Source organism: Capricornis sumatraensis, chromosome 11, assembly GCF_032405125.1.
Source record: "Capricornis sumatraensis isolate serow.1 chromosome 11, serow.2, whole genome shotgun sequence".
NCBI classification, from domain to species: Eukaryota; Metazoa; Chordata; class Mammalia; order Artiodactyla; family Bovidae; genus Capricornis; species Capricornis sumatraensis.
Window position 1 is genome coordinate 38,733,185 of NC_091079.1, and position 27,470 is coordinate 38,760,654.

At 47.5% G+C, this 27,470-nt stretch overlaps 1 protein-coding gene across 2 annotated transcripts in view; it reads right to left on the minus strand.

Annotated features, from left to right (window-relative positions):
• The window catches only part of PRKDC (protein kinase, DNA-activated, catalytic subunit), a 130,395-nt gene that overhangs the window by 51,386 nt on the left and 51,539 nt on the right, over positions 1-27,470 (minus strand). For both annotated transcript variants that reach the window (XM_068983808.1, XM_068983807.1), the window contains exons 35-52: positions 27,044-27,202; positions 25,935-26,138; positions 23,994-24,179; positions 23,521-23,625; positions 22,608-22,775; positions 20,506-20,633; positions 16,386-16,593; positions 12,507-12,685; positions 10,930-11,098; positions 10,660-10,725; positions 9,616-9,688; positions 8,485-8,633; positions 7,499-7,636; positions 7,181-7,300; positions 5,180-5,323; positions 3,627-3,778; positions 2,534-2,665; positions 1,344-1,455 (exon numbers count right to left, since the gene is read on the minus strand). In XM_068983808.1, coding sequence (XP_068839909.1) covers positions 1,344-1,455; positions 2,534-2,665; positions 3,627-3,778; positions 5,180-5,323; positions 7,181-7,300; positions 7,499-7,636; positions 8,485-8,633; positions 9,616-9,688; positions 10,660-10,725; positions 10,930-11,098; positions 12,507-12,685; positions 16,386-16,593; positions 20,506-20,633; positions 22,608-22,775; positions 23,521-23,625; positions 23,994-24,179; positions 25,935-26,138; positions 27,044-27,202 — 2,592 coding nt within the window. The remainder of the gene's footprint in view (positions 1-1,343; positions 1,456-2,533; positions 2,666-3,626; positions 3,779-5,179; positions 5,324-7,180; positions 7,301-7,498; positions 7,637-8,484; positions 8,634-9,615; positions 9,689-10,659; positions 10,726-10,929; positions 11,099-12,506; positions 12,686-16,385; positions 16,594-20,505; positions 20,634-22,607; positions 22,776-23,520; positions 23,626-23,993; positions 24,180-25,934; positions 26,139-27,043; positions 27,203-27,470) is intronic.

The window sequence follows — 27,470 nt, forward strand, 5'->3', positions numbered from 1 at the left end:
TTGGAGACCACGGTCTGGAGCCGTGCTGGTCAGTGGTCAGAACACAAGTGACCCCCACTTCTGTGTCCCACACTGCTCCCCCATCTTCCATGCTAAATCAACCATTTTATACTCAGAAAAGAGCTATGTCAAACCAAAGGGTGTATCATTTGTATTAAGTTGAGACTTAAGTCATGAGAGATTAACCTTTCGATCTGCCGTTGTGTGCTCCATCTGTGGTGATAACTGAGCACATTATGTGAACTGAAACCCACCACTTAGGGGCATTAGAATCCTGTCATCACAACGTTATCCTGAATTTGAAACATGTTTTTTATTTTATAAAAATAGCTGGCAATCCCTAAAGTAAATTATAAGTTTGATATTCTCAGGTGAGAGGGTTCCTATTTCCTTTCAGTTTAATTTTCCTCTAAATCCAAATAAAGGCCTAATTGGTGAAACAGGCCGGGCTCCAACATGCTGTGGGGGGACTGTTCTGCCCTAAGGATCCCTCGACTTCCCCAGCCTCTCCACATCCTGTCTCGTTGCAGGAGGAGAGGAGACTGGAGACACGAATTTGGGGATTAGGAGCCTGAGGAGTTCTCAAGCCATGAGGCTGGGTGACCAGCTAGGGGCCCACACTCCAAGTTGTGGGGGAGGCCGGTGGGATGACACCCCAGTGAAGAAGGGAGAGTGTCCTCTGAGCAGTGACAGAGGGTCGAGGACTGGTCCAGTGTGGCATTCTAGACAGTCTGCACCCTGCACCTGGTCCCCATGGGTTACGAGCTCTGCAGGCACCAGCACAGACCATCCTGGACAGTCTGCACCCCGCATCCTGTCAGCGTGGGCAACAGGCTCTGCAGACGCTAGCATGAAGCCCCCTGCACTAACCCATGGGGGTCAGCCAAGTAGCAGCTAGTTATAACCTGCGATTTCCACACACGGGCCGATGTGGAGACTGTGTGCTTAGGGGTGCGGGAGGGGCAGGGCACACACCAGGCGCCCAAGTCAGAGGCCACCCCTGCTCTTCAGCTGCACTATGCCAGAAACTGGAAGTGGGGAACCTCCCCTGCTCACCCTCCCCTAAACCAAAGCAAGGCTCCATCAGGGCAGTTTCTCCAAAGTGGCCCCTGATGCCAAGGTCAGAGGAATGAAAGCTGCTCCAATGCTTACATCCCAACTTTACAATAAGAAGCAGGTTAACAACCTTAACGCTTGCAAAGTTTCCAGGCATTAAAAAAACAAAACAAAACAAATATCTCTTTAAAAAAAACTGCCCACTCTGGTTCCTAGCACAGAGGACGAAGTACCGAGGCTGAGCCAACAGTGAAGAAGAGGCGTTCATGCCCTGTGCGCACACTCACCTTCTCTCTCCCGCTGAGATACCGGAGAACAAGCCCCAGGACCTCTGCTGACGCTGCATACACCTCTTTATATCTGACAAAGGACATGTTACTGACCAGAGCTTCAAAGTACCTGCGAGAAACACAGAAAGCCAGTGAGCACAGGGCAATCTGTCCTGCTATCCGACAGGAAGTGCAAGTCGCTCAGTCGTGTCCAACTCTGTGACCCCATGGACTATACAGGCCGTAAAATTCTGTAGGCCAGAATAGTGGAGTGGGCAGCCTTCTCCTTCTCCAGGGGATCTTCTCAACCCAGGGAGACCGCATTGCAGGCCGATTCTTTACCAGCTGAGCCACCAGGGAAGCTGCTGTCAGACGAATGACCCCTGGGCAGGCCCCGCCCACCCGCACAGCTCCAGATATAGACACTGACAGCGCAGAAATCAGCAGCGGCCTGATCTCTGACCCCTCTAAAGCTGTCTATATGACAGGAGGAGGACACACAGTCACACAGGGGTGGGGTGGGGGGCGGTGCACCCTGGCCTCGTGACAGCAGGACTGGGGATCAGGAAAGCCACTGGTCCGAAAGTTAACCACTTCCCGCTGATGCTGTGCTGAGCTGCGCGTCCGTGCACGGCACCAGGCGGCGGAAGCCCCTGGTGCCTCAGAGGCTGACCCAGGAGGACCAACTGGACAGCAAACTTTTCCCGAGAGACAGTGAACTTGACCGAGTGACCGCCTCTGCAGGGATCCAGCCCCTCTCTGCGAAGTTTAGGGCTGTCCTGCTAAGGCCCCGCCACGTGGACCCTCCCCCACCCCAGGTGATGAGGGGCCGGCAAGCTGCACCTGCGGCAGAGCTGCAGCGCCCCCTCGTGGCCATACCCTGTGGTGAAGGGTCTCTGGACCTTAGGCTGGTTTCCGGAGTGGATGCTGAAAATGGCAGCTTAGAAAATAACAGAAATAGCTAACACCTTGTCTAAATTGCATGGGAAAAAACCATACAGTTTTTAAAAACTCACTTTTCCCATTCACTCCACTAACATATTTCTCCTCCCAAATGATCTCTAAACCCAACTACTTAATTTAGATGGAAATACTAATATGGGTTCTAGTCCATAAATTTCTCAAAACTAAACCATATTCCAGTCTCCAATCAGAATCAGGTGCACCTTACCCAAAAAAGAAACAAAGCAAAAAAACATGACACTTACCGGACACTTTCCACGCCACACTTTGGGTCGTAGGGGGGCAAGTTGTTGGCCATTACAATACCCAACAACTGAATTCCTACAGAATTGTCTTTAGAATTAGGATCTTTACTGGAAAACTTGTCAAATATTAACCTGAAATGTGAGTGTGAAGAAACAGTGTAAGCTGTCAGATGTAAGGAGCAGGAAGACAGACGTAAGAGCTTCCACAGCTGATTGTCAGGTGAGAAACCCCTTGCTTCCCATTACTTTGTTCACACCCAGTTACTCTGCCTCTGGGACACGGGGAGCTCTGCATCTCCCACAATCTAGTTATTTACCTTAATGCTCCCGTGGTTGATGGTGAGAAAAGAAAGAAAAGTGCAGTTGCTCAGTCACGTCCGACTCTTTGCGACCCCATGGACTAGCCTACCAAGCTCCTCCGTCCATGGAATTTTCTAGGTAAGAGTACTAGAGTGGGTTGCCATTTCTTTCTCCAGAGGATCTTCCCCACCCAGGGATTGAACCCAGGTCTCCTGCATTGCAGGCAGATGCTTTACCACCTGAACCACCAGGGAAGCCCATGGTTGATGGTGAACCTTTGGGAAATTCTGGTTTGCCCCAGGCTATGATGACAGGAATCAGCCCTGTGGGCAGAGAACGGCAGAGCACATGCCGAACACCCAGAGAGATGGAGGGCTACTTGAGGGCGGTGCCGTCCAGAGATGCTTCTAGTGACAAATGCTGGGGGCTGATCATGAGTGACAACACACCCTACCAACAGATTCCATTCCAGGAACCATCCTTCCAGCACTTCAAGTCCATTAGTATGTTAGTTGCTCAGTCGTGTCTGACTCTTTGCAACCCCATGAACTGCAGCCCACCAGGCTCCTCTGTCCATGGGATTCTCCAGGCAAGAAGACTAGAGTGGGTAACCATTCCCTTCTCTAGGGGATCTTCCCGACCCAGGGGTTGAACCCAGGTCTCATGCATTGCAGGCAGATTCTTTACCATCTGAGCCGCCAGGGAAGCCCTGAAGTCATTAAGTCTCACGGTAATTAACCGTGCACAATGTGTAACAAGTTAAAGGACACTGCAAACCCCAGTAAACCCATACCTGTAAGGGATGGACAGACAATCCTTCCAGCACTCAACGAGGGTCTTTATGATTTCAAGGTTATGTCGAAACACAGCTCTTTTTTGATGAAAAACATGTTTCATCAGGAAATGGAGCAATCGATTCGCTAACACTTCATCTTTAGGGACCCCCTGAAAAATGCAGAGAAATCTCATGTAAATATGTAGCATTCCCTTCTGGGAAAGCATTTCTTAACCCAGAAGTCTGTCTATAAAAGAAAGCTGGCGTTGTACTGAGGAGTCTGGCTCCCATGATTGTTCAGATGACACATGACTGTAACACTAAGGTCTCCCCTGGAAGGCCTCCCCCAGAACCCCCAGGGTAGCCCTGACCCCAGGGTGGCTGCACTCCTGCAGGTCTGTACAGGGTCCTGCAGCTTCTTGGGGCCTCTGCTGAGACCTCCCTATGGGGTCCCTGAAGACATCTTCCCTGCTCTGACTGGGCACTCAGCCTTGCCCCCACCTCCTCCCAACCCCAGGATCCCACCAACTGCTGGTGCCTTCCCACTAGGGCTCCCCCTCAATGGTGAGGTGACCCCAGATCTGTGCTGGTCACCTGACCCACTGCCAGGATGCTGTTCCATGGGGTACACAGAATGGGGCAGGGGACACCCTCCCTCTGCTTTTAGCCTCTTGCTCAAACTATTGGAATGAGTAGTGAAATTTCACTGTGACTTTCAACCTGGCTGTTGCAGCCCTCCTAGCCGAGCTGAATGCCTGACATGGGAGTTAACCTCTTGCAGAGGTTCCTCAGCTTGCTGTGAAATGGGATAGCCACATTCCAACACAAACACATGTGACAGCTTCATGGGTGCATATTCTGTTCAGTAAGCACGTGCCAGACCATCCTCCTAGAACTCTGCACACCACTGGGGCCGACGTCAGTAAGCAAATGGGAGAGAGCTCCAGCATGTGGAGCCAGAGAGCTGGAGGACACCACAGCCTGCATCAGGACAGTGTGGGGACTGAGGGTCACCATCACACCAGAGGTCACCAAGTCACACCACATCACCAGGAGCGGGGAGGCTGACAAGACGGATGCTGGAGACCATGACCTCAGCCTCACATTCAGCGTCTGCCAACATCTATTTTACATGTACTTTTAATAAAATATTCTTCCCTGGTGGCTCAGACAGTAAAGAATCTGCCAGCAATGCTAGGAGACCTGGGTTTGATCCCTGGGTCAGGAAGATCCCCTGGAGAGAGGAATGGCTACCCACGCTAGTAATCTTGCCTACAGAAACCTATGGACAGGGGAGCCTGGCTGGATATTTCACATGTACTTTTAATAAACCAATTATTAGGGTCAGTGCTCCTAGCAAGCTAAAGCAGAAAGAAAATAGGACAAACATCCAGCATCTTAAAAATAAAAGCAAAGCCAGGGGAATTATCAAAAGCAAAGCAAAGCAGACAGAAGTGAGGGAGTAGAATGGGGCCTTCTTCAGCAGCACAGATGGGCAGGATCTGGGCTGGAGATGCTGAGGCACTGGGTGCCGTGCGGGGAGGGGGCACCAGAGGCGTAGCTGCTCTTACCACAGGGGTGGCTATTCCCGTCCACGAGAGGACCGTGGCCACGATCTCAACCACTAGGTAGTGGATCCCGTCCCCGCCGTTGTTCTCAGAAACCACCAGCTGCAGCAAGGGGCCCAGCCAGTGCCTTGCATGAGGCCGGAAGACCTAGGCAAGAGTTCAACGGTCAGATATCAGAACTGCTGAGTAACCAAGATGGGAGTTCAGGAACATCCTTCTGTATTACGACTCTATCTAAATTCAAAACAGACGTGAATGCCAACAACTAGGCTGCTTGATTCAATTAGATTTTCAGCTGACGTCTTCCTTGTGGGCCCTGAAACCACAGCTCAGTGGAGACAGATTCAAACTGGTCTGCTCTTTGCATAGATCTGCTCCAACTATGCTTAGAGTAGTAACGTTCTACACCAGTCTCACCCTCCACACAGCATACAGCTGTAGGATACTACTCTTACTGGATATAGAAGCAAGGAGAAGTGGAAAAGAAGGATATAGAAGCGAGGTGCATGTGGCGAATTTTTTTCACACACCCAAAGTCTGAAATCCAGAGCATCTTCATGCACTAAATTCCACTGAATTTACTTTAGAAACTCAGACCGAGTGTAACCCAAGACTCTCAGCCTTCTTTCCCTCTGCCACCCTCTTCTTTCTCCAAATGTTTTCTCAGGGATTTCAAATCTATGCTCACAATTAAATCTGTGCGGTCTCAAATCTTTTTGTTCAAGTACCCCAGAGGTAAATAATGTTTACACTGTCCATATATATCTACTGGTTTATGAATTCTAAATATAAACTTCTTTACTGTATTATGAAACTATAAAAAAAGATAAAAGTTCCAACTTTAAAAAGAATTGTAAATACAAGTTCTATGTTTTTGTTCTATTAAGACAATGGGCCCTGAAGGTTCCTGAGCTCAGGACGTGTGCAATACTGCAGGCCCCTCATGCTGCACGAGTGCACACAGCTCAGCAGCCCCCTTGTTGAACTAAACACTAGACGCCGGCTCCTCTCCTCCAGCCATCAAGCCAGCACTACAGGAACATAAGCTGGAAGTCACATGATCCCAAGTACTATGGCTGACCTGCGAGCCCTGAGAGGACACTGAGGTCCAACTCGCAGAACCTGTAAATGTGACCTGATTTAGAAACAGGGTCTTGGAAGATTATCAGGTTAAGAGTCATTAGTGGGGGACTTAACCAGTGACAGTGTCTTTATTTGATAAAAGGATTAAAAGGGAAATTTTTACACGTGAGACAGATGCCGAGAGAAGACCTTCCACAGGCCAAGAAATGGCCAAGGTGCACAGCAGCTGGTCACACATCATCGGGGCCAACTGGCTGACATCCCGGTCTCGGGCTTCCAGCTCCAGAACCAAAAGGGTCATTTCTGCTGTCTGAGCCACAGGAGCCAGAAGTCAAGCATGACTTTGAGGAAGGGCCTGTCACTACTTGATGGCCTTGAGGCCTCGCGAGTTGCTGCCCGGGCAGCCCCCTCCTGGCACTCGCTCCTCCTGAGCTGCATGTGAACCCCTGCCCCACCCAGGTCAGCCTAGGATCGCTCATAAACCTGTCCGAGGGCCCCTCCTGACAGGGCCACGCATGACCGAGAGATAAACAGACCCATGATGCAAACACGTCAGCTACTCTTCACACAGTTACCAGGAATCTCTTTACCACGTTCTCTGTTACTCTAAACCAAGAAGGCTGGCTGCCGACCCACATGCTGAATAAGTAATACAGGCTGGCGAATTTATTCAGGGAATAAAGCCATGCTGTGACCCTTAACGTCTTCCTTTATTGTGGGTTTTTTAAAAGTAGATTCATATGCACTCTTGTGCTTAGTCGCTAAGTCACATACAACTCTTTGAGGCCCCATGGATTGTAGCCCACCAGGCTCCTCTGTTCATGGGATTTCCTAGGCAGGAATATTGCAGTGGGCTGCCATTTGCTTCTCTAAGGAGATGCATATAATTGAAAAGAGTTTTTAAAGAAATAAATAACTTACTTCTTCTGTATTAACAACCAGCTTGGCTAAGAAAAGACGGATATTTAATGACACTGATGGATTTCCCAGTTTGTCATGAAGAAATTTCATCCAAGGAGGAAGATTTCTTGGCATTGAACCCTGAAATAACACACTCAATATTACTTAGTAAGAAAGTGGCATTATGACACAACAGTGACAAAGCAGGACATGAGTGACAAGACATCACGAGTGTTAGAGATGGAATTCAGTTTAGTCTTCGATGTCAAATACTCGTTCAACAGGACATGGTCAGTCACGGTCAGCTTTGGTGAGTGAGACCAGAAAGCGCAGAGAGACCTCCTCTCCAGGCAGCGCAGCCTCAAGTCTTTGCATGTGCTGGACCAGGGCCACCAGGGGGGCCATGCACTCATGCTGGCTGAGCTCATCCATGTCCAGGTCCAGCACGTCGCCTGGGCCCTCAGGGTCCTGACGCTCCTGGAGAGAGAGAGACCATGCGGGGTTAAGCACCTGACTGCCTGCTCCATCACACAGTGCACACAGTCGGGACCTCACACCTTCCTCATGTTCTCAGAAGTGTCCCCCTGCCCCCGTCTGCCCAGCTCTCTCTGGGGCCACACCGAAGTCGGGGCATCACTGAAGAGCTGCTGCTCTCTACACACACGTCTCTTCAGACGTGTTCTGGTGGCCCCAGAATACTCCACGTCTTGAGAGCAACAGTCCCCACGATGCTCAGCTGCCACTTTACGTAGAAAAGTAGAGCAACTGAAGGATAATCACAGGGTACGTGGTTTCCTATTGTGTTGTCAGTACTTTGAAAAGTACTGAGGACTTCTGTGAACTTAATCTGCTTCAAAATTTTAATCAATAATAGAATTTTAAAAATTCCTGATCCTTTTTAAGAAAGAAAGAGCAGGGATAATCATTTTACACATGGGATGCTGAACTGAGGTGTCACACACTCGGGGCAGAGCAACAGATCTGGGCGTGTCCCAGCACAGATCACTTCCAGGAAAAAGCAGCCCAGGAAACCCCGAGAGGACATATTGGACAGGTGAAGGTCCCAGCCTGCCCCCACTGCCAGACACTCCTTCCCCGGAGGCCCGCCCTCCAAGGGGGAGGCTCTGCTTGCGCCAGGATCGCTGATGGCAGACACTCGGTTCTGACATCAATTCTGACCCCGGGAGGAGCCGGGAATGTGACCATCCCCCCACTGCCTCCTCCCTGTGCTGGCGGCGTTAGATCCTGCGCCTGGACTAGAGGCTGGGGCCCCTCTATCCTGAGGCACCCGTTCCTTCCCAACACCAACAACACTCGTTAATCACCCGTCTCCGGAAATGACCAGCGCTGGACTGAGGGTCTTGGGACCCATACGAATAGCTCTGGACTCCAGTTGAAAAATCGAACTGACTCATTTCCTCGCTCAGGCTGCTGTCTGCCAGATACGATAGTGAAGACATGTATTGGGGGCCACCTGAAGGAAAAAGAGGATGAGCTACCGTCACTCGAGTCAGTAAGACACGTGTGTCTCGAAGCTCAGGTGACTCCTGCATCTAGGATACTTTCATTAAATCTGTACTCCTCACCCACCATCCAGGTGCTCTGAAATCCCTGAGCAGTTACTCTTCAGCAAAAACAAAGACATTAAGTCAAATTAGATCCAGTTTTTGGACATGATGCTAACAGAACTTCTTGCATGTAAAATTTTGATGATGCACATTCTGCCCATAAAGCCTAACACAAATGTGGCTAGAGGTATTACTGATAAATAACTAATTCAAAGTCTGTAAGGAATTTAGAAAACTGGTTCAAATTTTATCCTTGAATAGGGGTGGGGGAAGAAAAAGCCATAAAGAAAAATTAAGCCGAAAATTGAAACCAGGAGCACATGGAAGGACAGAGGGTTGATTCCAAATAGGAAGGCTAGGGACTTCCCTGAGGGTCCAGTGTTTAAGAGTCTGCATTCCAAGGCAGGGAACACGGGTTCAATTCCTGCATAGGGAACAAAGATTCCACATGCCACGGAGCAACTAAGCCTGAGCGTCACAACTAAGACTTGACGCAGGCAAATAAGTAGTAAATACAGAGGCCAGGAGAGCTCTCTTCAGAGGGTGGCATTACACAAAGCATCGTGGGCCAATGCTGACCTTGGGGGCCAAGACTCTGCCTTCGGGGACACTGCAGCAAACGCAGGGAGACGAGTCGAAGTAACACACAAACAGAATCCAAAAGCAAACAGCACACCTATCTTGCATGTGTTAAGAAAGTGAACCAGATTTGAACTCCTCTGGCTACCCTGAGATGCTTCCGTGCTGCTTTCACTGACTGCATTTCTTTCAAAGTACAATTCTATTTACCACTTGAAAATAAAAATTTCCAAATCCAATTCAAGGTTGGGGTATTTAAAATACTATCTATATACCAGAATCTTCCTCATCATTTTGAAAGTGTCCTACCTGAATCTTCATTTGCCGCCTCCCTGGCTTCTCTCCTAATTTCAATGTACTTTTTCTTTCTTTCCATAGGAACCTATTCGGCAAAAACAGACAATTTAAAACCTTTTAGACTCGGGGTCACATAGTTTCTGTTTCTGCAGCAATCTGACAAAAATCACTGTTACTCATTTTAAGCAAAACTAAAACACCCACAGAGACAGACCCCGAAAGCCTGGGAGCTGGTGCTCCTTTGGCTCTGGGACTCGGCGGGTGGTACTCATCCAGCCTCAGGCCTGGCCAGGAGCCTCAGGCCCTCGACTGCACAGCTGCGACAGACCACAGAGCTCCCAGCTGCTCCCAGACACTCACAGGTAACACACAGAGTGTCCGAGTGCCCCATAGACTAGTGTGATTATGTGATGTCTTAGTTCTCTGAAGACAGGCCTAGAAAACAGTCCTAGCTTTATTCCAAAAAGGCACAGGGCACAAGGGCAGGGAGCAACCACTTACCTGAACTTTGAGCCACTGAGCCACACTAGGACAGGGTGGAGGTCAGTGGTGCGGGACAGAATGCCAGCCTCCCCTCGTACTTGCTCTGTCCGTCCACTGCCCTGGGCTGTGAAAGGCTACAGCACCCCCAGCGTCCGCTGAGCTCGGCAGAGACTGAGCTTACCCCTAGGCCACAGTGTCCTCCCCATCACCCTACTCCTGCTCCCAGAGCCCAGGATTGGGTGAGCCTCCACCAGAGCCCAACATTGCACGGGGCAGACCTCAACTCACTGACCATAGGAGCTTACTCAGAAGACCACTCGGGGGATGTATGCAAACAGCTCCTTTTACTGGCATTTTCTCTCCTTTACAAGTTAAGGGAAAACGTGAGTCAGGGCCAACCTTTTACAGCTGCCTGAGATTATACCTGAGGTAGAACTGTAAGAAACTGCCTGTGTTTATAGTTCACAGCAGACTTGAGTAGAGGGCATTTAGTGTTCAGCACCATGTACCTTTTTCCCTACAAGCCCTGGTAAGTGTTTTTACGTTGGAAACACCATGACCAGCCTCACTTACCTCCACTTCTATGGGAAACGTGTAGCAGCGCTTCAGGTCTATCAGATTTTCAAAAATGAGCAAGTTCTGTAAATGCAAAGAGTCCTGTGACGATGCCCCAGCGGCGGAGAGGCCTGGTGCTGATGTCACTGCAGCACCTGCCGTCTGCATCCGCGGCCAGCTCCGGGAGACCCCCGACCCCACCCCTCCCTGCCCCGCAGGACCCAGCAGCACCCCCAACCCCACCCCGCGGGACCCAGGCAGCACAGCCAGCGGTCTGGAGGGGCCTACCTTCTCTGGTTTCTCGCTGAACAGAAAGCCCTGGTAAAACCTGAGCTCCGTGAAGACACAGCGGACAAGGGCAACGGCACAGGTATAGGCGGCACAGTGGTACAGCCGCCGGCGCTCCAGCAGCTGGGCCTCCCCAGCCATGTTCTCCGAGAAGGTATAGTGGCACAGCCTGTGGGCAGCCAGGTGGGGGGTCAGTCCTTCCAGGGGAGATCGGCTCCAGTCCACAGCACGGGACCTGCCCTGCACACCCGCACCCACACCTGGGCTGTACTGCACAGGAAGCTGGGGTGGGGGACCCAGCCCGAGGAGCAGGAGGGGCTCCAAGAGGCTGGGTCTGAATGACAGTCCAAGGTCTGTGTGAGGGCATGGAGGGTGGGTGGCAGCGGTGACAGAGGTGCCGAGCACACCCAGGAGCCCGGTCTTGGCCCTGCCCACAGCGGCCAGCCCTGTGAGCACACTGCCATCAGAACACAGCTGCCCCTCCGTCTACACTGCTCCCAGCTGCTCCACACAGCCTGCAGTTGGAAGGGATCACTGGCTAGCCCTTGACGGGAGAAGTGTACCGGACCCAGCCAGGGGACCACACACCCCTGCCCTGCCATGCCCTCTCCAGTTACAGGAAACCCCCAGCTGCGGGACAGGGTCCCTCTGCAGGGCTGCAGGCCGAGGAGCAAATGATCAGGTTCCAGTAATACATGGATGGTCGCTGTGACCACAGGGCAGCAAGACTTGTCACCAGGAGGCCTGTGCAGCTCCATCTGGCAAGCCCAACGTTTCCTGGCTGCTGGCTCCAGGAGACCAGCAACACGAACCCGCCAGCCCTGGGGGGTGTGCTCAGAGGTTGGATTCAGAAGGAAAAATGTGCTCCTCAAGACCTTCATTGATGCCAATGCCTAGGGGTGACATCACCCTCAAGGCGCACACATAAGGAGGGGTCACAGGGGTGGAGGGGACTCTGTAGAGCAAGACCCAACACATCTGTGTTCAGCACTAAGACAGAGCCACACAGAAAGTTGGCTTCAGAGATGACACGTCTGACTATTCCGTGCTTTACAGAACCACTGCTTAGAAATGCTGAACATGCCTTCAGTTTCAAATGAGAGAGAAAATAAAACACACTCAATCCTGCCTTACTGTAAATCATACACTGGAAACATATTGAGCTGTTGAGGGAGAAGGAACGGTAGAGAAACAGTAAGGGAAAAAGCTATACTCTTTATGGACGATGTGCATTGGATAAAACATGCTGCCCAATGACATGCTGCATTAGCTCCATCCAAGTACTCTGTGGGGGCTTCCCTGGTGGCTCAGTGGGAAAGGATCTGCCTGCCATGCCATGCAGGAGACCTAAGTTTGATCCCTAGGTTGGGAAGATCCCCTGGAGAAGGAAACAGCACTCCACTCAAGTGTTCCTGCCTGGAGAATCCCATGGACAGAGGCACCACCACCACCAAGTAGTCTGCACACAGGAAAACTACTAAGATTCAGTGTTTAGGTATGTATTCATATCATACACATATGTAAAAATACATGCACCAAAAAAATTAACTACAATCTAAAGTTAAGGAAAATCTTACTTAATCAATGTCTTTGTAAGTTCATTTCCTTCTGTGACGCTCGAGCCGTGGAACACCTGGTTAATTTTAGATTCCTTGGAGTGGACATCATCTTTTGGAAGACGAGAGTACATCACCTCTAGCATCTTGTAATATCCCATCTTCTTGGTAATTTGAGTGTCAAAGGCAGATTCATTCAGCTAAAAACATATAACAAATGATTATCTTTGGTCCTATCAAACATGGAAAATATTTTATTGAATAAATCAACTTTAATACCCAATGTTTCCTGGTGGCCCAGAGAGTAAAGAATCTGCCTGTGATGCAGGAGACCCCGGTTCAACCCCTGGGTTGGGAAGATTCCGTGCAGACGGGAATGGCAACCCACTCCCGTATTCTTGCCTGGAGAATTAAATGGACAAAGGAGCCTGGGGGGCTATACAGTCTGTGAGGTCACAAAGAGTAGGACAGGACTGAGTGAATCTCTGTCTGTCAATACTCAGTGCCTTTTAAATTGAAAATAATTTTAACAAAGATGTTAAACCACTTCAGTAAGAAACAGCCCAGGGACTAAAGCATGAACATAAGTACTGATGTGTGGCAGCAAATACTTCAGCTCAGTGAAACGCATTCTGGACTTCTGGCCTCCAAAACAATAGACTTCTGTTGTTTTAGGCCACCGAGCTTATAGTAATTTATTACAGCAGGTTAAGGAAACTAATATATATTTGGGTACCAAGAGTGGGGGGGCTACTTCAAAATGAAAAAAATACGTAAGTGGCTTTGGAATTGAACAGGGAAGAGAGGAGGAAAAAAATTTCACCATGCATGATAGAAAATGTCTAGATTGCCTTGTAGAGAGTGTTGTTAGAAATGTCAACATTGAAGGCACTGATGGTGAGCACTCAGAAGGAAGTGGAGGGCAAGCCAGTGGCAGGAAAAGCAATGAATGCTGTCTCAGGGAATGGCCATCGTCACAAACCTATTTTTGGTAGAAATATGGACGTTAAAAGTAATTGGTGGTGAGGTCTCAGAATGAAGTAGGTAACAGTATTTAGAAACTGGAGGAAAGAGGATCCGTGCTATATGGTGGGAGAAAGCTTAGCTGAAGAATGTTCAGAGGTTGTGCAGAAAGCAGATAATGTAGGCTGTGCCCTTGAATATGGAGCTGAAAGGATTTCTAAGTAAATTTGTTGGAGATAAGCCTGGCTTCTTCTTTGCTGCTCATAAGAAAATGTGAGGGTGAGAAATTAGACAGAACTGTTAAGCAAAAAGAACCAGAACTTGATGATGTGGGAAATTCTCAGCCCATCCAGCTTGTAGAAGACGCTGCCATGACGAGATCCACGGTGAGGGAAGTCGATTGGAGAAGACCACAGGGGCAGCCAGGGAAAGAAGCCTGTGCTCACGGCTGTCCTCAGCCTGCCCCACTGCCCCACCACCACCACCGCAAGACCCAGGACCAGGGAGGGGCCGTGGCAGGAATCTCCAAGATGGGCAGGAGACGGACAGAAGGTTTCTGAAAAGCTCAGACCAGTTTAAACTGAAAGGGAAGGAGACAAGATAAAATGAAAAAAAGGATGCTGTATTCCCCAAATGCTACAGGCAAGAAACAGACAAAACTGCTCAGCTGAAAACAAATGCTAACCTTCAAGGAAAAAGGAGATGACTCCGGGGACGGAGTCTTTGGCCCAGAGCATAAGCGCCAGGCCACAGAGCACTGTTCTCAGGTCTTGAAACCTAATGGGTTTGCCCGGCTGAATTTTCAAACTGCTTTGGAAAACAAACTCCTTCCTTCCACTGTCTCCTGTTTGGAATAGGAATGTCTATAACGATGGTCCTATGCCTGTCCTACCACTGTATTTTGGAAGCAAATAATGTGTTTTCTAGCTTCACAGGTCCACAAACGGAGAGGGTGTAGCCTCAGAATGCACCATTCTGAGAACCCCACCCATACCGATTTAGATGATGAGGTCTGGGACTTGGTGCTAACAATCTTAAGGTGAGCTTTTGGACATAGCAGTTGATGCTGTAATGGGTTTCGACCTGGAATGAGAGAAACGTATTTTGCAAGTAGAAACGCTTGGCACAGGTGGACTGTGTGAGGCTGAATTAAAGACCTGGAAAGACATCCACGCTCCAGTGCCTGGAACCTGGGCCTGTCACCTCGCATGAGAGAAGGAATGAGACACATGAAATGAACCAAAGAATTCTGAGATTATCCAAGAGGGTCCTAAATGCACTCCTGTTTACAGGAGAGAGGCAGAGAGAGACACTACACAGAAAGGAGGAGGCCAGAGCAACCCAAGTGTTCACTGACAGAGGAATGGATAAAGAGGTGGTACATACATCAATACGATAGAATATTACTTGGCCATAAAATAGAATGAAATAATGCCATTTACAGCAACATGGACGGACCTACAGATTATCATACTAAGGGAAGTAAGTCACACAAAGACAAATATCATATAGTATCATTAATAAGTGGAATCTTAACTATGAGACAGTCAACTTAGAAAATAGAAATAGATTCAAAGACAGAGAACAGACTTCTGGTTACTAAAGGGTGAGGAGGGGAAGGAGACAAATTAGAAGTTTGGGATTAACACACACATAACTATACATAAAACAGATAAACAAAGACCCATTGTATAGCACAGGAACTATACTCCGTATCTTGTAATAACCTCTAATGGGAAAGAATCAAATAAAGAATAGACACACATATATGTACTAGGTTGGTGCAAAAGTAATTGGGGTTTTGCACTGTTGAACTCTGCCGTTTGATATTGGAATACATTCTTAATTTGGTTATGTTATATATCATTACATCATTTTAATGCACATTTCTCATTAAGATTTTTGCTAATGACTTATAGCTGTGTAATTTATATTTATTTTAGACTATGGAAATGATGCTAGACAAAAAGCAAACTCGAGCAATTTTTCTTATTCAAGTTCAAAATGAGTCATAAAGCAGAGGAGACAACTTACAACATCAACAACGCATTTTGGCCCAGAAACTGCTAATGAATGTACAGTGAGGTGATGGTTCAAGAAGTTCTGCAAAGGAGATGAGAGCCTTGCAGACAAGGAGTGAAGTACCCAGACATCAGATGTTGACAATGACCAACTGAGAGCCATCACTGAAGCTGATCCTCTTAAAACTACACGAGAAGTTGTTAAAGAACTCATTGTCGACCACTCTATGGTTGTTCAGTATGTGAAGCAAACTGGAAAGGTGAAAAAGCTTGGTTGTTTTGAAGAGTCATCTTCTCTTATTCTATGCAACAACAGTGAACAACTGTAATGGTTCCTACTTTGATTAATAAAGATGTGTTTGAGCCTAGTTATGTTTTAAAATTCACAGCCCGAAACTACAATTACATTTGCACCAACTTAATATAACAAACACTTTGCTGTATACCTGAAATGAACACAACACTGTAAATCAACTATATATCAATTTAAAAAAAAGAAAAATAGCGGATTTTTTTAAAAAAGAAGAGGAAGGGGGGGGTGTCAAGTGACCAAGACTCGGAGGGAGGAGCACCATGGCCATGAGCTGAGGGATGCTGGGCCCAGAGACTGTGGAGAGAAACGTGTTCTCCTTGGAGCCTCTAGAGCAAGTACAGCCCCAGGAAGCGGATTTCTACTTCTGATCTCAGAACCATGAGACAGAAAGCCCTGTGGGTCTAAGCCACACTCCCAGTCATTTGTTACAGACGTCTCCAGAGACTAACGCAGACGCCACATGGTCAAAGGCTGAGATCAGAGCACGGAGGGGACGCTTGAGTTGCTGACACCCTGGCTGAATACATGGCAGTTTCTAGTGACCCTGACCAAGGAGGGCTGTCGTCTCTTACTAACATTCAACTTAGTAACAGACTATGATACCTTTGTAAATCTGGACTTCAACACATCGATAGCCTCCACCACAGTTCTGCTGAAGAAGTCCCTCAGCGCCCCCAGGCCGCAGTGCTGCAGCAGAGTGAGGAGGGCCCGGTCCACTAACGCCTGGCGGGTGGTGCTGGGAAGTGGGTCGTCCCTGCTGAACTTCTGGTACACGCTTTCCAGAAGGCCCAACTGAGTGGCACATGAACTCCTAAGAACAAAGGAAAATTACATGCACGTGCCAGCTTTAAACGAATACTCCACGAGGGCCCAGTATGCTACAAGTAAATGCTAATGATTATGAACTAGAAACTAAAGATTATGTATATAAAACTGTGAAATACAAGAACCATATGCACATAAGCCATGTGATCTTACTCATCCCCAGAAACCTTCGTGCCTTTTTAGGCCTAGGAAAAAGGATATTTTCATTTATTTTCAAGTTCGGTCCAGTTCAGAGGACACCTCCAAGGCTTCGAAGAGCCCCAGGCTGAAGACCATCACGCATCCCAGACCCTGAAACTCATGAACCAAGGACCCACCATTGTACTTTCCAGGTAGAGACTCAGCCATCAGGGAAACATGGTCTATGAATGACTGCCTAAACAATTCAGTCTATAAATCTTTAAGTTAAGGATAGACTGTTTCCCTGCCTATAAAAATAAGAGGTTACAACTGAATGGCCATTAAAATCTTTCCCAGTTCTAAAATCCTGATGCTCAGAAGTTAGATATGAGACAAAATACTGGACTTGAAGGTAATTCAGTCACAAAAAATTGAGGTTGCAGAACACGATTGGACCTATAAGAGCTCTGCAGTGTGAGTCCAGACTCTGTTCCAGACCTAAATTCTCCAGGACTATCCTGCTAAAGGAAGGAGGAAGGGGAAAAGAGCAAGAATGGCCACCACACAGTTTACTGAAAAGTCAATGGAAGTGAGCATTCACTATGAAGACATGTTCCACGTCACTCATAACAAAAGAGACACATTAGAGTGACACTGAGAGATTCTTTCTCACCTGTTATCACTGGAAAAAATCCACGTTTGTCAGTATACTCTGTTGACAAAACTGTGATGATACATACATTGCCGAAAGGAATACAAATAACACATCCCCTCAAAGGGGATGTGATGACAGCTAGCACAATTAAAGATGCATTTACCTTTGCTCTCACACTTAGGGATCCACTGCAAAGCTGCACTGGCAACACACAACAGCGCAGGCCCAGGGCTAGTCGCTGGGCTATTGCTCCTCTGGTTGCTGCGCTATTACTCTAGTCACTGTGCTATTACTCTAGTCACTGCGCTATTACTCTAGTCACTGTGCTATTACTCTAGTCACTGCGCTATTACTCTAGTCACTGCGCTATTACTCTAGTCACTGAGCTCTTACTCTAGTCACTGCGCTATTACTCTAGTCACTGAGCTCTTACTCTAGTCACTGGGCTATTGCTCCTCTGGTTGCTGCGCTATTACTCTAGTCACTGTGCTATTACTCTAGTCACTGGGCTATTACTCTAGTCACTGAGCTATTACTCTGGTCACTGTGCTATTACTCTAGTCACTCCTCTAGTCACTGTGCCATTACTCTAGTCACTGTACCATTACTCCAGTCACTCCTCTGGTCGTTGTGCCATTACTCCTCTAGTCACTGTGCCATTACTCTAGTCACTGGGCTGTTGCTCCTCTGGTCACTGCACTTATTCCTCCTCTAGTCACTGAGTCATTACTCTAGTCACTGTGCTATTACTCTAGTCACTGTGCCATTACTCTAGTCACTGGGCTGTTGCTCCTCTGGTCACTGCACTATTACTCTAGTCACTGTGCCATTACTCTAGTCACTGGGCTGTTGCTCCTCTGGTCACTGCACTATTACTCCTCTAGTCACTGAGCTACTACTCTCAACAGCAAAAGGCTGACACAGAGCCCAGCAGCAGGGACTGCATCCACACACTACTTCCACACCGTGAATAATTACACAATTGCTTTTTTTTTTTAAAAAAAAAAAAAAAAGGAAAGCAGAGATCTCTATAGCTGATTTGGAGTGTCTGTAGAAAACAAGAAGTAGAAAAAAAGGTAAAGGAGCATAAGATGACAGAAGAGGGACCAAGATGGAAGGAGGTTCCGGAACACAGCACATTACTTACTTTCAGTGTTCAATGCATGTATGTATCTCATGTGTTCAAAAACAAAATTAAATGAAAAGAAAATAACTTGTAAGATCTGAAAATTAATTAAAGTGTACCTAATGAAGTGGTGTAATAACCACACACTGAAAAATACTCAAGTGAACATAAAGTGTGACTATATCCTCAGAGAATACTCTATAAGTAAATATAAATAAAATTTAAAATGTTAACTTCATCCAGTTATGATTATTCTTAGTTATTTTTGAAGATAATTTCTGTGTATTATAGGATAAAACAATTATGTAATGATGGAATGTTATTTAACTCAATACTCAACAGAAAAAACAAAGATCTACAATGTAAGGGGAAAAAATAATTTAAAAAGTTAAATAATAAAAAACTCATAATGTTAAGATTGAAAGAGAAAGATCAGAGTATTTTTCTTTTCCTTAAACAAACTGTTCCTTAGGTGTGAACTGAAAGTAGCACTGCAACCTAGCTGCACCAAGTTCACCTAGGACCCAGACTGTGGTCTCTAAACACCGTTTCACGGACCCTCTGGGGAAATGGTGTGACTCAGGTGCAGGTGAGCCTGAGACAATCTGCGGAGCCAGAGAGCATCTGAAAGACAATCAGAGACCAGTGGAGAGCTGCCCAAACACTGAGGAACTAACTAGCTACCGGGGACCCACTGGCCACAGACGGGATAGCAGGAACATCAGAAAGAAAAGTTATGGCAATGGACTGACACTTACTTCTGTTTTGTCTTAAAAGCTCTAAAAATGAAAAAGATTACAGAGACAATCGTAGCATTGGAGTAAGTTTTAAAATTGGGGTGTGAAAAATCCTCCAATTTTATCTCTCTTTATCAAAATTATTTTGGCTGTTAAGGGGTATTTTGCACTTCCATAAAATATTAGAAACCCCTAGACAATTCGTATACACAAAAAAATAAGACTTGTTGGAATTCTGATATGGACTGCATGAAAGCTACCAATGCAGATGGAAATAACCATGTTAACAACATTGTATCTTGCAATTCATGCACATGGAATATCATTCCACGTATTTAGATCTTTCATTTTTTAACTTCCTTAACCAATAGATCGGAGAAGGCAATGGCACCCCACTCCAGTACTCTTGCCTGGAAAATCCCACGGATGGAGGAGCCTGGTGGGCTGCAGTCCGTGGGGTCACTAAGAGTCGGACACAACTGAGTGACTTCACTTTTCACTTTCATGCATTGGAGGAGGAAATGGCAACCCACTCCAGTGTTCTTGCCTGGAGAATCCCAGGGACAGGGGAGCCTGGTGGGCTGCCGTCTATGGGGTCACAGAGAGTTGGACACGACTGAAGTGACGCAGCAGCAGCAGCAGCAATAACCAACAGATTGTAATTTTCGGTGTACTAGTCTTGAACTTCTTTTGTTAGATTTATTCCCATCTGTTTTATTCTTTTCTGTGCTATTATCAATGGAATTACATTTCTAATTATAGTGTCAAATGTTCTCTGTTCATATATAGAAATACCATTGGCTTGTGAATACTGATCCTGTATGTGATAAATTTTCTATAACTGTCTATTTGTTCTAATAGTTTCTTGTGATCTTCAGGATTTTCTACCTTGGGCCATCTGTGAGAAAATACAGTTCTACTTCTTTCTTTCCACGTTGACTGTCTTTTATTTCTTTTGCTTGTCTGATTGCAATGGCTGGAACCTCCAGTACTACATCGAGTAGAAAAGAATAGACATCCTTAACTTGTTCCCAAACTCAGGAAGAAAACATTCAGCCTTTCACTATATTTTGTTGGCTGTTGGTTTTTCTTAGATGACCTTTTGCCACTTTTATCATAAAGGAATAAATGAGTGTTGGATTTTGTAAAAATTTACCTACATCTACTGATATAAGGCACTATTTTCTGCACAGCAATAATAATCTCCCACAGAAATAAAACATTTATGATTCCTGGGATCACAAACTAGAAGTGACTTACTTTCTGGCAATCTTCCTGAAAGTAGACTGAAATAAGTCTTCCAGAACATGCTGCTGTTCCCGACACAGAATTTCTGTCATCAACTCCATCAACATAGGACTCTGGGATAACTCCAATGCATCCAGAAACTAGGAAAGAAACACACACCAATGGTGATGATGATGATAACTGTGTTGGACTGATTTTTGACAGTTCAAATAAAAAAGAGAAAATTATAACAGTTTCACAAAGATTAACAAATGCCAATATAGGTCATTTTTGTGGCTACAGTGAATGCCTGGCATATAATGTTCACAAAATACTTGAGTTTTGATTCCCTCAGAGTTTCATAGATAGTTTCCCTCTGACCATGTTTAGGGTCCTCACTTCCCCTCCACGATGCCGCTCCTGGGCTCCAGCCCCTGGGTGTGAGTGTCCCCTCACACCAGCCTCACCACATAGCACACACTCCAGGCTGAGGATCCAGCGTTCTCACCTCACGTCCCACCTTCCACCTCCATGTCCCTCTGCTCTCTCTACGATTCAGGAGACAGCTGCAATCTCATCTGCCATTTGGTGAAGGTTTTTTAATTCTGCCCTCATGTAATTAATTTCCAAGAGCTCTCACTTGTTCTTTCTCAACATGACACCATCTCTAGTCTCTGAAGTTACTCAGAACAGTCTCTTTGATGTTATCTTGACTTGTTGACTCTGTTCCCTCTCGGTTCCTGTTGTTTTACATCTTTTTTAGACCAGAAGCTTTCTTCAAACGTTCCATGATTATGTGCCCTTGCACTTACGGTAAGAGAAAGGTACTATAGACCTACTCAGAACCTTTGTGGACTCAATAACAAGTCGCTGGCAGATTGTGGAGCAGGAAACACAGATGGTACTGGCGCAATGGTGCTGCTACCCACTGATGACTTCCAAATTGCAGAAAGAACACACCGTCCAACAGAGAAGTGAGGCGGCAATCACTGCGACCAGCCAGCAGATGTGAGGTCGCTCACAAGGCCTACTGGGGTGGGGCTGTTGCCAGAAAGGTGAGCCTGAATATCATGGCCATGCCTGCAGCCTGAATTCTAGTTTAGAGAAAATGCAGAGGGTGAGGGAAACAAAAAAGCACCTCAAGGAACCAATCGGACAAACGGGGTCAGCCTCTAAGAACAGGCTCTGCTTTCTTCCAAATCCCAACATCACAGAGAAACAAAAGGGATGAAGGGGAAGCAGTTACAGACGTAAAGACACCAGAGACATGACAATTCAAAGCAACTGTTAATTAGATCCTGATTTGGAACATCCAGCCAAACACAAGGACATCAGAAGTGGGGCCACAGACGGCAGAGCAGAGGGTCTGAGAGCAGTGTGGGCCTCCCTGCGCCTGGCGTCAGCGCGGCACCTCCCGCTCAGGACGCACCGCTGGCGCACCCAGGGGCGAAGCTCCAGGACGTGTGCAGCTAGCTCGCAAAGGCTTCAGCCAGACACACACACACCCACCCCTCATGCACACACACAAAGCAAGTGTGACAGAAAGTTAACAGCTGAATACGGGAGATGGTTATATGGATGCTTCTCAACCACTACTCAAACTTCAGAAGCTGTACCAAATATGTAACATTCTGTTTTGAAGCTTTTTTAGGTATTATCCTTTAAAAATTACACATCATGCATAAAATATTGCACAATATTTATATACATAAAATACCTTACAATTTTTATAGTGGAAAAGAAAGAGAAGTTGTTCAGTCATGTCTGACTCTTTGTGACCCCACAGACTGTAGCCTACCAGTCTCCTCCGTCCATGGGATTTTCAAGGCAAGCGTACTGGAGTGGGTTGCCATTTCCTTCTCCAAGGATCTTCCCAACCCAGGGATTGAACCCAGGGCTCCCGCATTATAGGCAGACGCTTTTACCGTATGAGCCACCAGGGAAGCCTGAGGAACAATTAGTTACAAAGGATTCAGATAACACTTCTGCCTCCACAGACACCCAGCTTTCAAAATGAATTCAACAGAATCCTTAAAACGAGAACATTCTCTCAATATTTCACTTACTTCTCTCTAAGAAATGTTAATAGGAAACAAGCAGTGTTTTACCTTTGGTTGCTACTACTGAGAACTAACCTTTTTCATACAATCCACATAGTTACTGTAGCGCAGAGTCCCCGGGGGAAACTCTCCAGACCTCATGGGGAAATGAGAGACGATGAGCTTCTCAAGAATGTGTCTGAGCTCCTGCAGACGGTCGCCCGTGAGGCTGGAGAAGAAGGGGAGCAGTGCCACGGCCTGGCCCTGCAGAGCAAGCACAAGCGTGAGACTAGTCGCAGGCCCCATGGACAAGAGCAATGACTGCTCTCTACAGATGGACCCAGGAGGTTCAATGACCACTGCAGGACACCAAGCCCACGGTGGGATGTGCCCTGCATCCAGGCTTCCACTCTCGTCTTGGTGGCCAAGTCAGGGCCACCCGAGAGCATGGGACAGGGCAGCATGTGTCTGTGTGATTTCTCCTCCTACGAGCAGAACCACTACTAGGAACCTGCTGCCCAAGTCACTGAGGAAAGACCATTGTGGAGAGCCTACAGGGTGAATGCAGAGCTGACTCTCCTCCACCAGGGCCCTGGAGATTCCAGGCAGGGCCTTCCTCCCTGGGCGGGACATCAGTTCCCTCATGCTGAGAAATGTGAGACCTGACTAAGCACATGAAGCAGAAAATCCCAGAGAAACATCCTTGTGATCCAGGAGTGAGACACTTTTATGAGGTTACACTTTACTGGAGTAAAATCTGTTACAGGACTCTAAAATTATAGTCTATGAAGTTCTGGACCCAAGTTACTGAGATGTTTTAGATTCTTAATTAGTAGAAAGATGACTGATGGCTACAAAAACCAGTGCTCCCTCTGCTTTTGAGAATGCCTGAAATTTTCCATAAAATAAAATTTAAAGAAAAAACAGAAAATATCACAAATACACAAAAATATAAAACAGGAAACAAATGGAGACCATAATCTGAAAAAAAATCTTTTTAATCTCTTACCTTTAAATGTAGATCCAATTTTGGATCACCAAGTAGACTCACAAATGTTGTAAAAACTTCCGGAAAGGCACTGTGACTTGTATTAAAGGACACCGATGAATCAATCTAACAGAGGGAAAATAAAGTCAGATCTCTACATTGTGCCTCCAATTTCCTATACTATATTTTCTACTTTTCAAATTTCAGAAATGATCTATAAATTTGTTCTTGGGCTTCAAAAGGATGTCAACAATTTCTGTTCGGAAATATTTTAAAACTATCCTTCAGACAATGCACATAAGGGCACACTGAGAAGATAAAGTATAAGAAGAAACAATGAGAATAAACGACAATACAGTAAAAAAAACAGAAAAACATAGGATGTAAGTGAATCGGAAATCAGTCAAACTAATGAGCTTTTCAAGAAACCTCCATCAAACTTTCAAAGACACAAGCAATGGACACAATTACATTTTCAAGCTCTCTGAAAATACCTGCAGAATTTTTGCCAGTAAGGTGAGCACTGCAGTTTTGCTGTCAGGGGTGGCGTCCCCGGCCCACCACGGGCTGCAGCACCCCCAGCTCTGCAGGACAGTGCTGACCAGTTTCAGGCCTTGGTGCCTCTGGCTGGCTCGGTCCCGGAAGCTCTGATCCAACAGACCGTTCAGGACAGCGCTCACCTAGAACAGTGTGGGCAAAGAAAGGGAAACTTAGCATCCAGGCCGACAGATGGGCAACAGAATTTACTGTCATTCAAAGCTCTTCCTGGAAAATGAATACGGTATTTCTAGAAGAACCATGTACCTCACAGCTCCTCAAATCTGAAGTTCACATGTGACTTAACATGTGAGTTTTCTTACAAAGGCCCAGAGTGGTCTCCAGCCCCATGACTAAATCAGGCTTACACCACTACTGTCTTCTTAGTGGGGGCATTCTCCATGAGAGGGGAAGTCAGCTCTCTGCAGTCACCATTACCACAGGGTTCATGTGCACACACACAGGGACACAGGCACACAGAGACATACCCACAGAGCACACACACACATAGGCACATGCACACAGGAACACAGGCACACAGAGATACACCCACAGAGCACACACACACACAGGCATATGCACACACAGGAACATCCACACAGGGACACAGGCACACAGAGATACACCCACAGGAGCACACACACACATAGGCACATGCACACAGGGACACAGGCACACAGAGATACACCCACAGGAGCACACACACACAGGAACATGCACACAGGGACACAGGCACACACACAGGGACACATGTACATGTATTCCCGTCCAATCACCTTCCCAACAGCACTCTCCTAAGTCCACTGAGATCCATGAATCAACATCCCTGCTACCATGAAACCACTCACAGATGAGCCAGCCACAGGGAGTCTCCTTCCTTGGCAACACTGATGGCCATGAATTTAATATCTGACTCATGAACAACACGGTTTGAATGGCGCAGGTACCCCTGACGAGGAAATGCACTCTAGCGCTGCGGTCCGTGGGAGGGATCCGCACGCACAGAGGCTGCACGTGGACTCTCACCAGGCAGAGGGACAGCGCCCCAGTGTGTCTCCCTCCTGAGCCTTTCTCATGACCGTCACTGCTGTCATCAAACACGTTGCGGGGGAGGAGGGAGGCTGTGCACCATCGGGGGGTGGGGTGCCTCCTGGGGCTTGCATGGGGGTCAGCGCCCTCCCCGGGAGACTGTCCACTTCCCAGACCCATGTCCTCGTCAGTCCCCGCTGCAACACCGTCTTGGTGCAGAACTTGCCCCAGCAGCTTTCCAGGGAGAGGCGCACAGGACACAGACCCCATGGAGACCAGGCGCATCGGAAACACCTGCTCTTGACTCTCACATAGTTAACAACCTGCTGACTCGGGCCCCAGCTGTAAAGTCTCCTTGCAATAACAGCTCATTAACTCAGCAGGAAATTATGCCTCTAGAATGGCCCTAGAATGGCCATTGCAACAGTTAACAATTTTTGATGGTCTACCAACCAACTTCAAGTTCAAAATTAAGTTTAGCAGGCCAAAGTCAACTACATATTAAATATTGACCTGCAAAGGTTCAGTGTGAGGGGCAGAGGAGCCAGAACATGAATGTGTGCGAATCAGGACTCAGCATTGTGACGGGGACTGTGGCATTGGCCCAGCCGTAGCCGGGGGAGACTAAGGCCAGTTGCTCCCACAGTTGAGCCGTGTTGTACAGGGCCTGCGAGATGAGAACAAGGGTCAACGTCTCATATCCACTACACCACTAACTGCTCACTAAGGAGAGGCTTTGGGCAGGAGTTTTAGACCTTCCAGGCAGAGACTGTACTTTGTTTTAATGATGCATTTTCTCAGCAGTACGGCAACCCCTTTATAAGCATTACTAAATAAAACATACTTTCCTAAGAGGAAAAATCCATTACCATTTTGGGATTATCCACAGATGACTTCATGAGCTCTGATACGGCAAGATCCAGATTTCTCAACAGTTCAGTGTTGATTGTTTCTGAGAACAAGTTGTAGAAATACTGTCCATGAGAGAAGCTAACAATGTTCCTCTGGGCGCCTCCCAAGAATGGCGTGGACACCACGGCTGTGTCCAGGAGGAGACCCACCAGGCGCTCACACTGCAAGGAGGAGAGGGGACAGCAGGGGTCAAGACTCCCTGGGCGACAGGGAACTCTGACATGGAAAGCACAGGGGCCTGGCCTGGTCAGTCAGCAGATGAGCAGCATTCTCATCTGCTCTGCACTGCAGACCCTCCCCAGGCTCCATTTCCCAGGTTCCATTTGGGATCAGAACTCTTCCTGACTCCTGTGTCTCCCAGAGCTCCCCAAAATCTTGCTTTGAGGGGAGCATCTGGGATAGGTGAGGTCATTAGATAATTGTGTCTGTTCCAAGAGGACAAGGGGACAGGAGAAGGGGATGGTGGGTAGGGACCCTCAGGTGAGGACGTTAGACAGTATTCTGTCTGTGCTGAGGGAGTACAGGGGAGGGCAGGAGAAGGGGGGCGGTGGACAGGGACCCTCAGCCAGCGAGATCATCCAAGGCCACCTGGCAGATCCCGAGGCTGTGAGCACTTGGGGCATCTGGCTGCGCCTCCCACACCAGCCTCTCGAGTCACCAAGGACAGGGGAGGAAGAGCCACTCCATCAGCGCAGGGTGGCTCTGCACCCACAGAGCGTTCTCTGCCTGAGAAAGACCGAACCTCAGCTCGAGAAGAACATCGTTCTACTTTTGTAAAAAAAAAAGGAAAACTCTTTCCTTACAGGAGAAAAAGTCATCTCACCTAAATCAGTTATTAAAGTCCTTGTGCGGCTGAGAAAAGTGAAATGAAAGTGAAACTTGCTCAGTCGTGTCAGATTCTCTGCAACCCTATGGACTATATAGTCCACAGAATTCTCCAGGTCAGAATTCAGCAGTGGGTAGCCGCAGGTGAGAGGGTCCCCAACTAAACTCCCACCTCCAGGGACGCTGCGAGCGCTGCCCGAGGTCACCAGAAGGCACATGTGCACACGGGCGCGTCTCCTACCAGTCCTCCGCACGCGAAGGCCAGCTCCAGAAGCTCACGCGCGAACTGCTGGCAGCTGGGGTCCAGGGAGGACAGGCTCAGCCCCTCATGTCCAGGGGCGATGCTTTCATAAACCAGGGAAAGAAGCTTCATGCCAAGAGAATGCTGCTCATCTGGAGACTGAAGTGAAGCAACACTGAGATACCCAGCAATGAGACGCTTGAGAGGAAAACACCACCTCACCACTTTCATTCATAAAAAGCCACGTTCACTAACACTGACCACTGCCTTCCGACTCTCAGGGGCAACTTCACTCACCTCTGCTTCCTGCCACAAAGAGAGGACAGCAGTTAGTGCCTAAAGGTCTCAGAAGGCTGCTGAAAACATTCAGTAGTCCTTCACTGGATTTCCAGTTTACATTCACAAACTTCAGCATTCACTGTTGCAT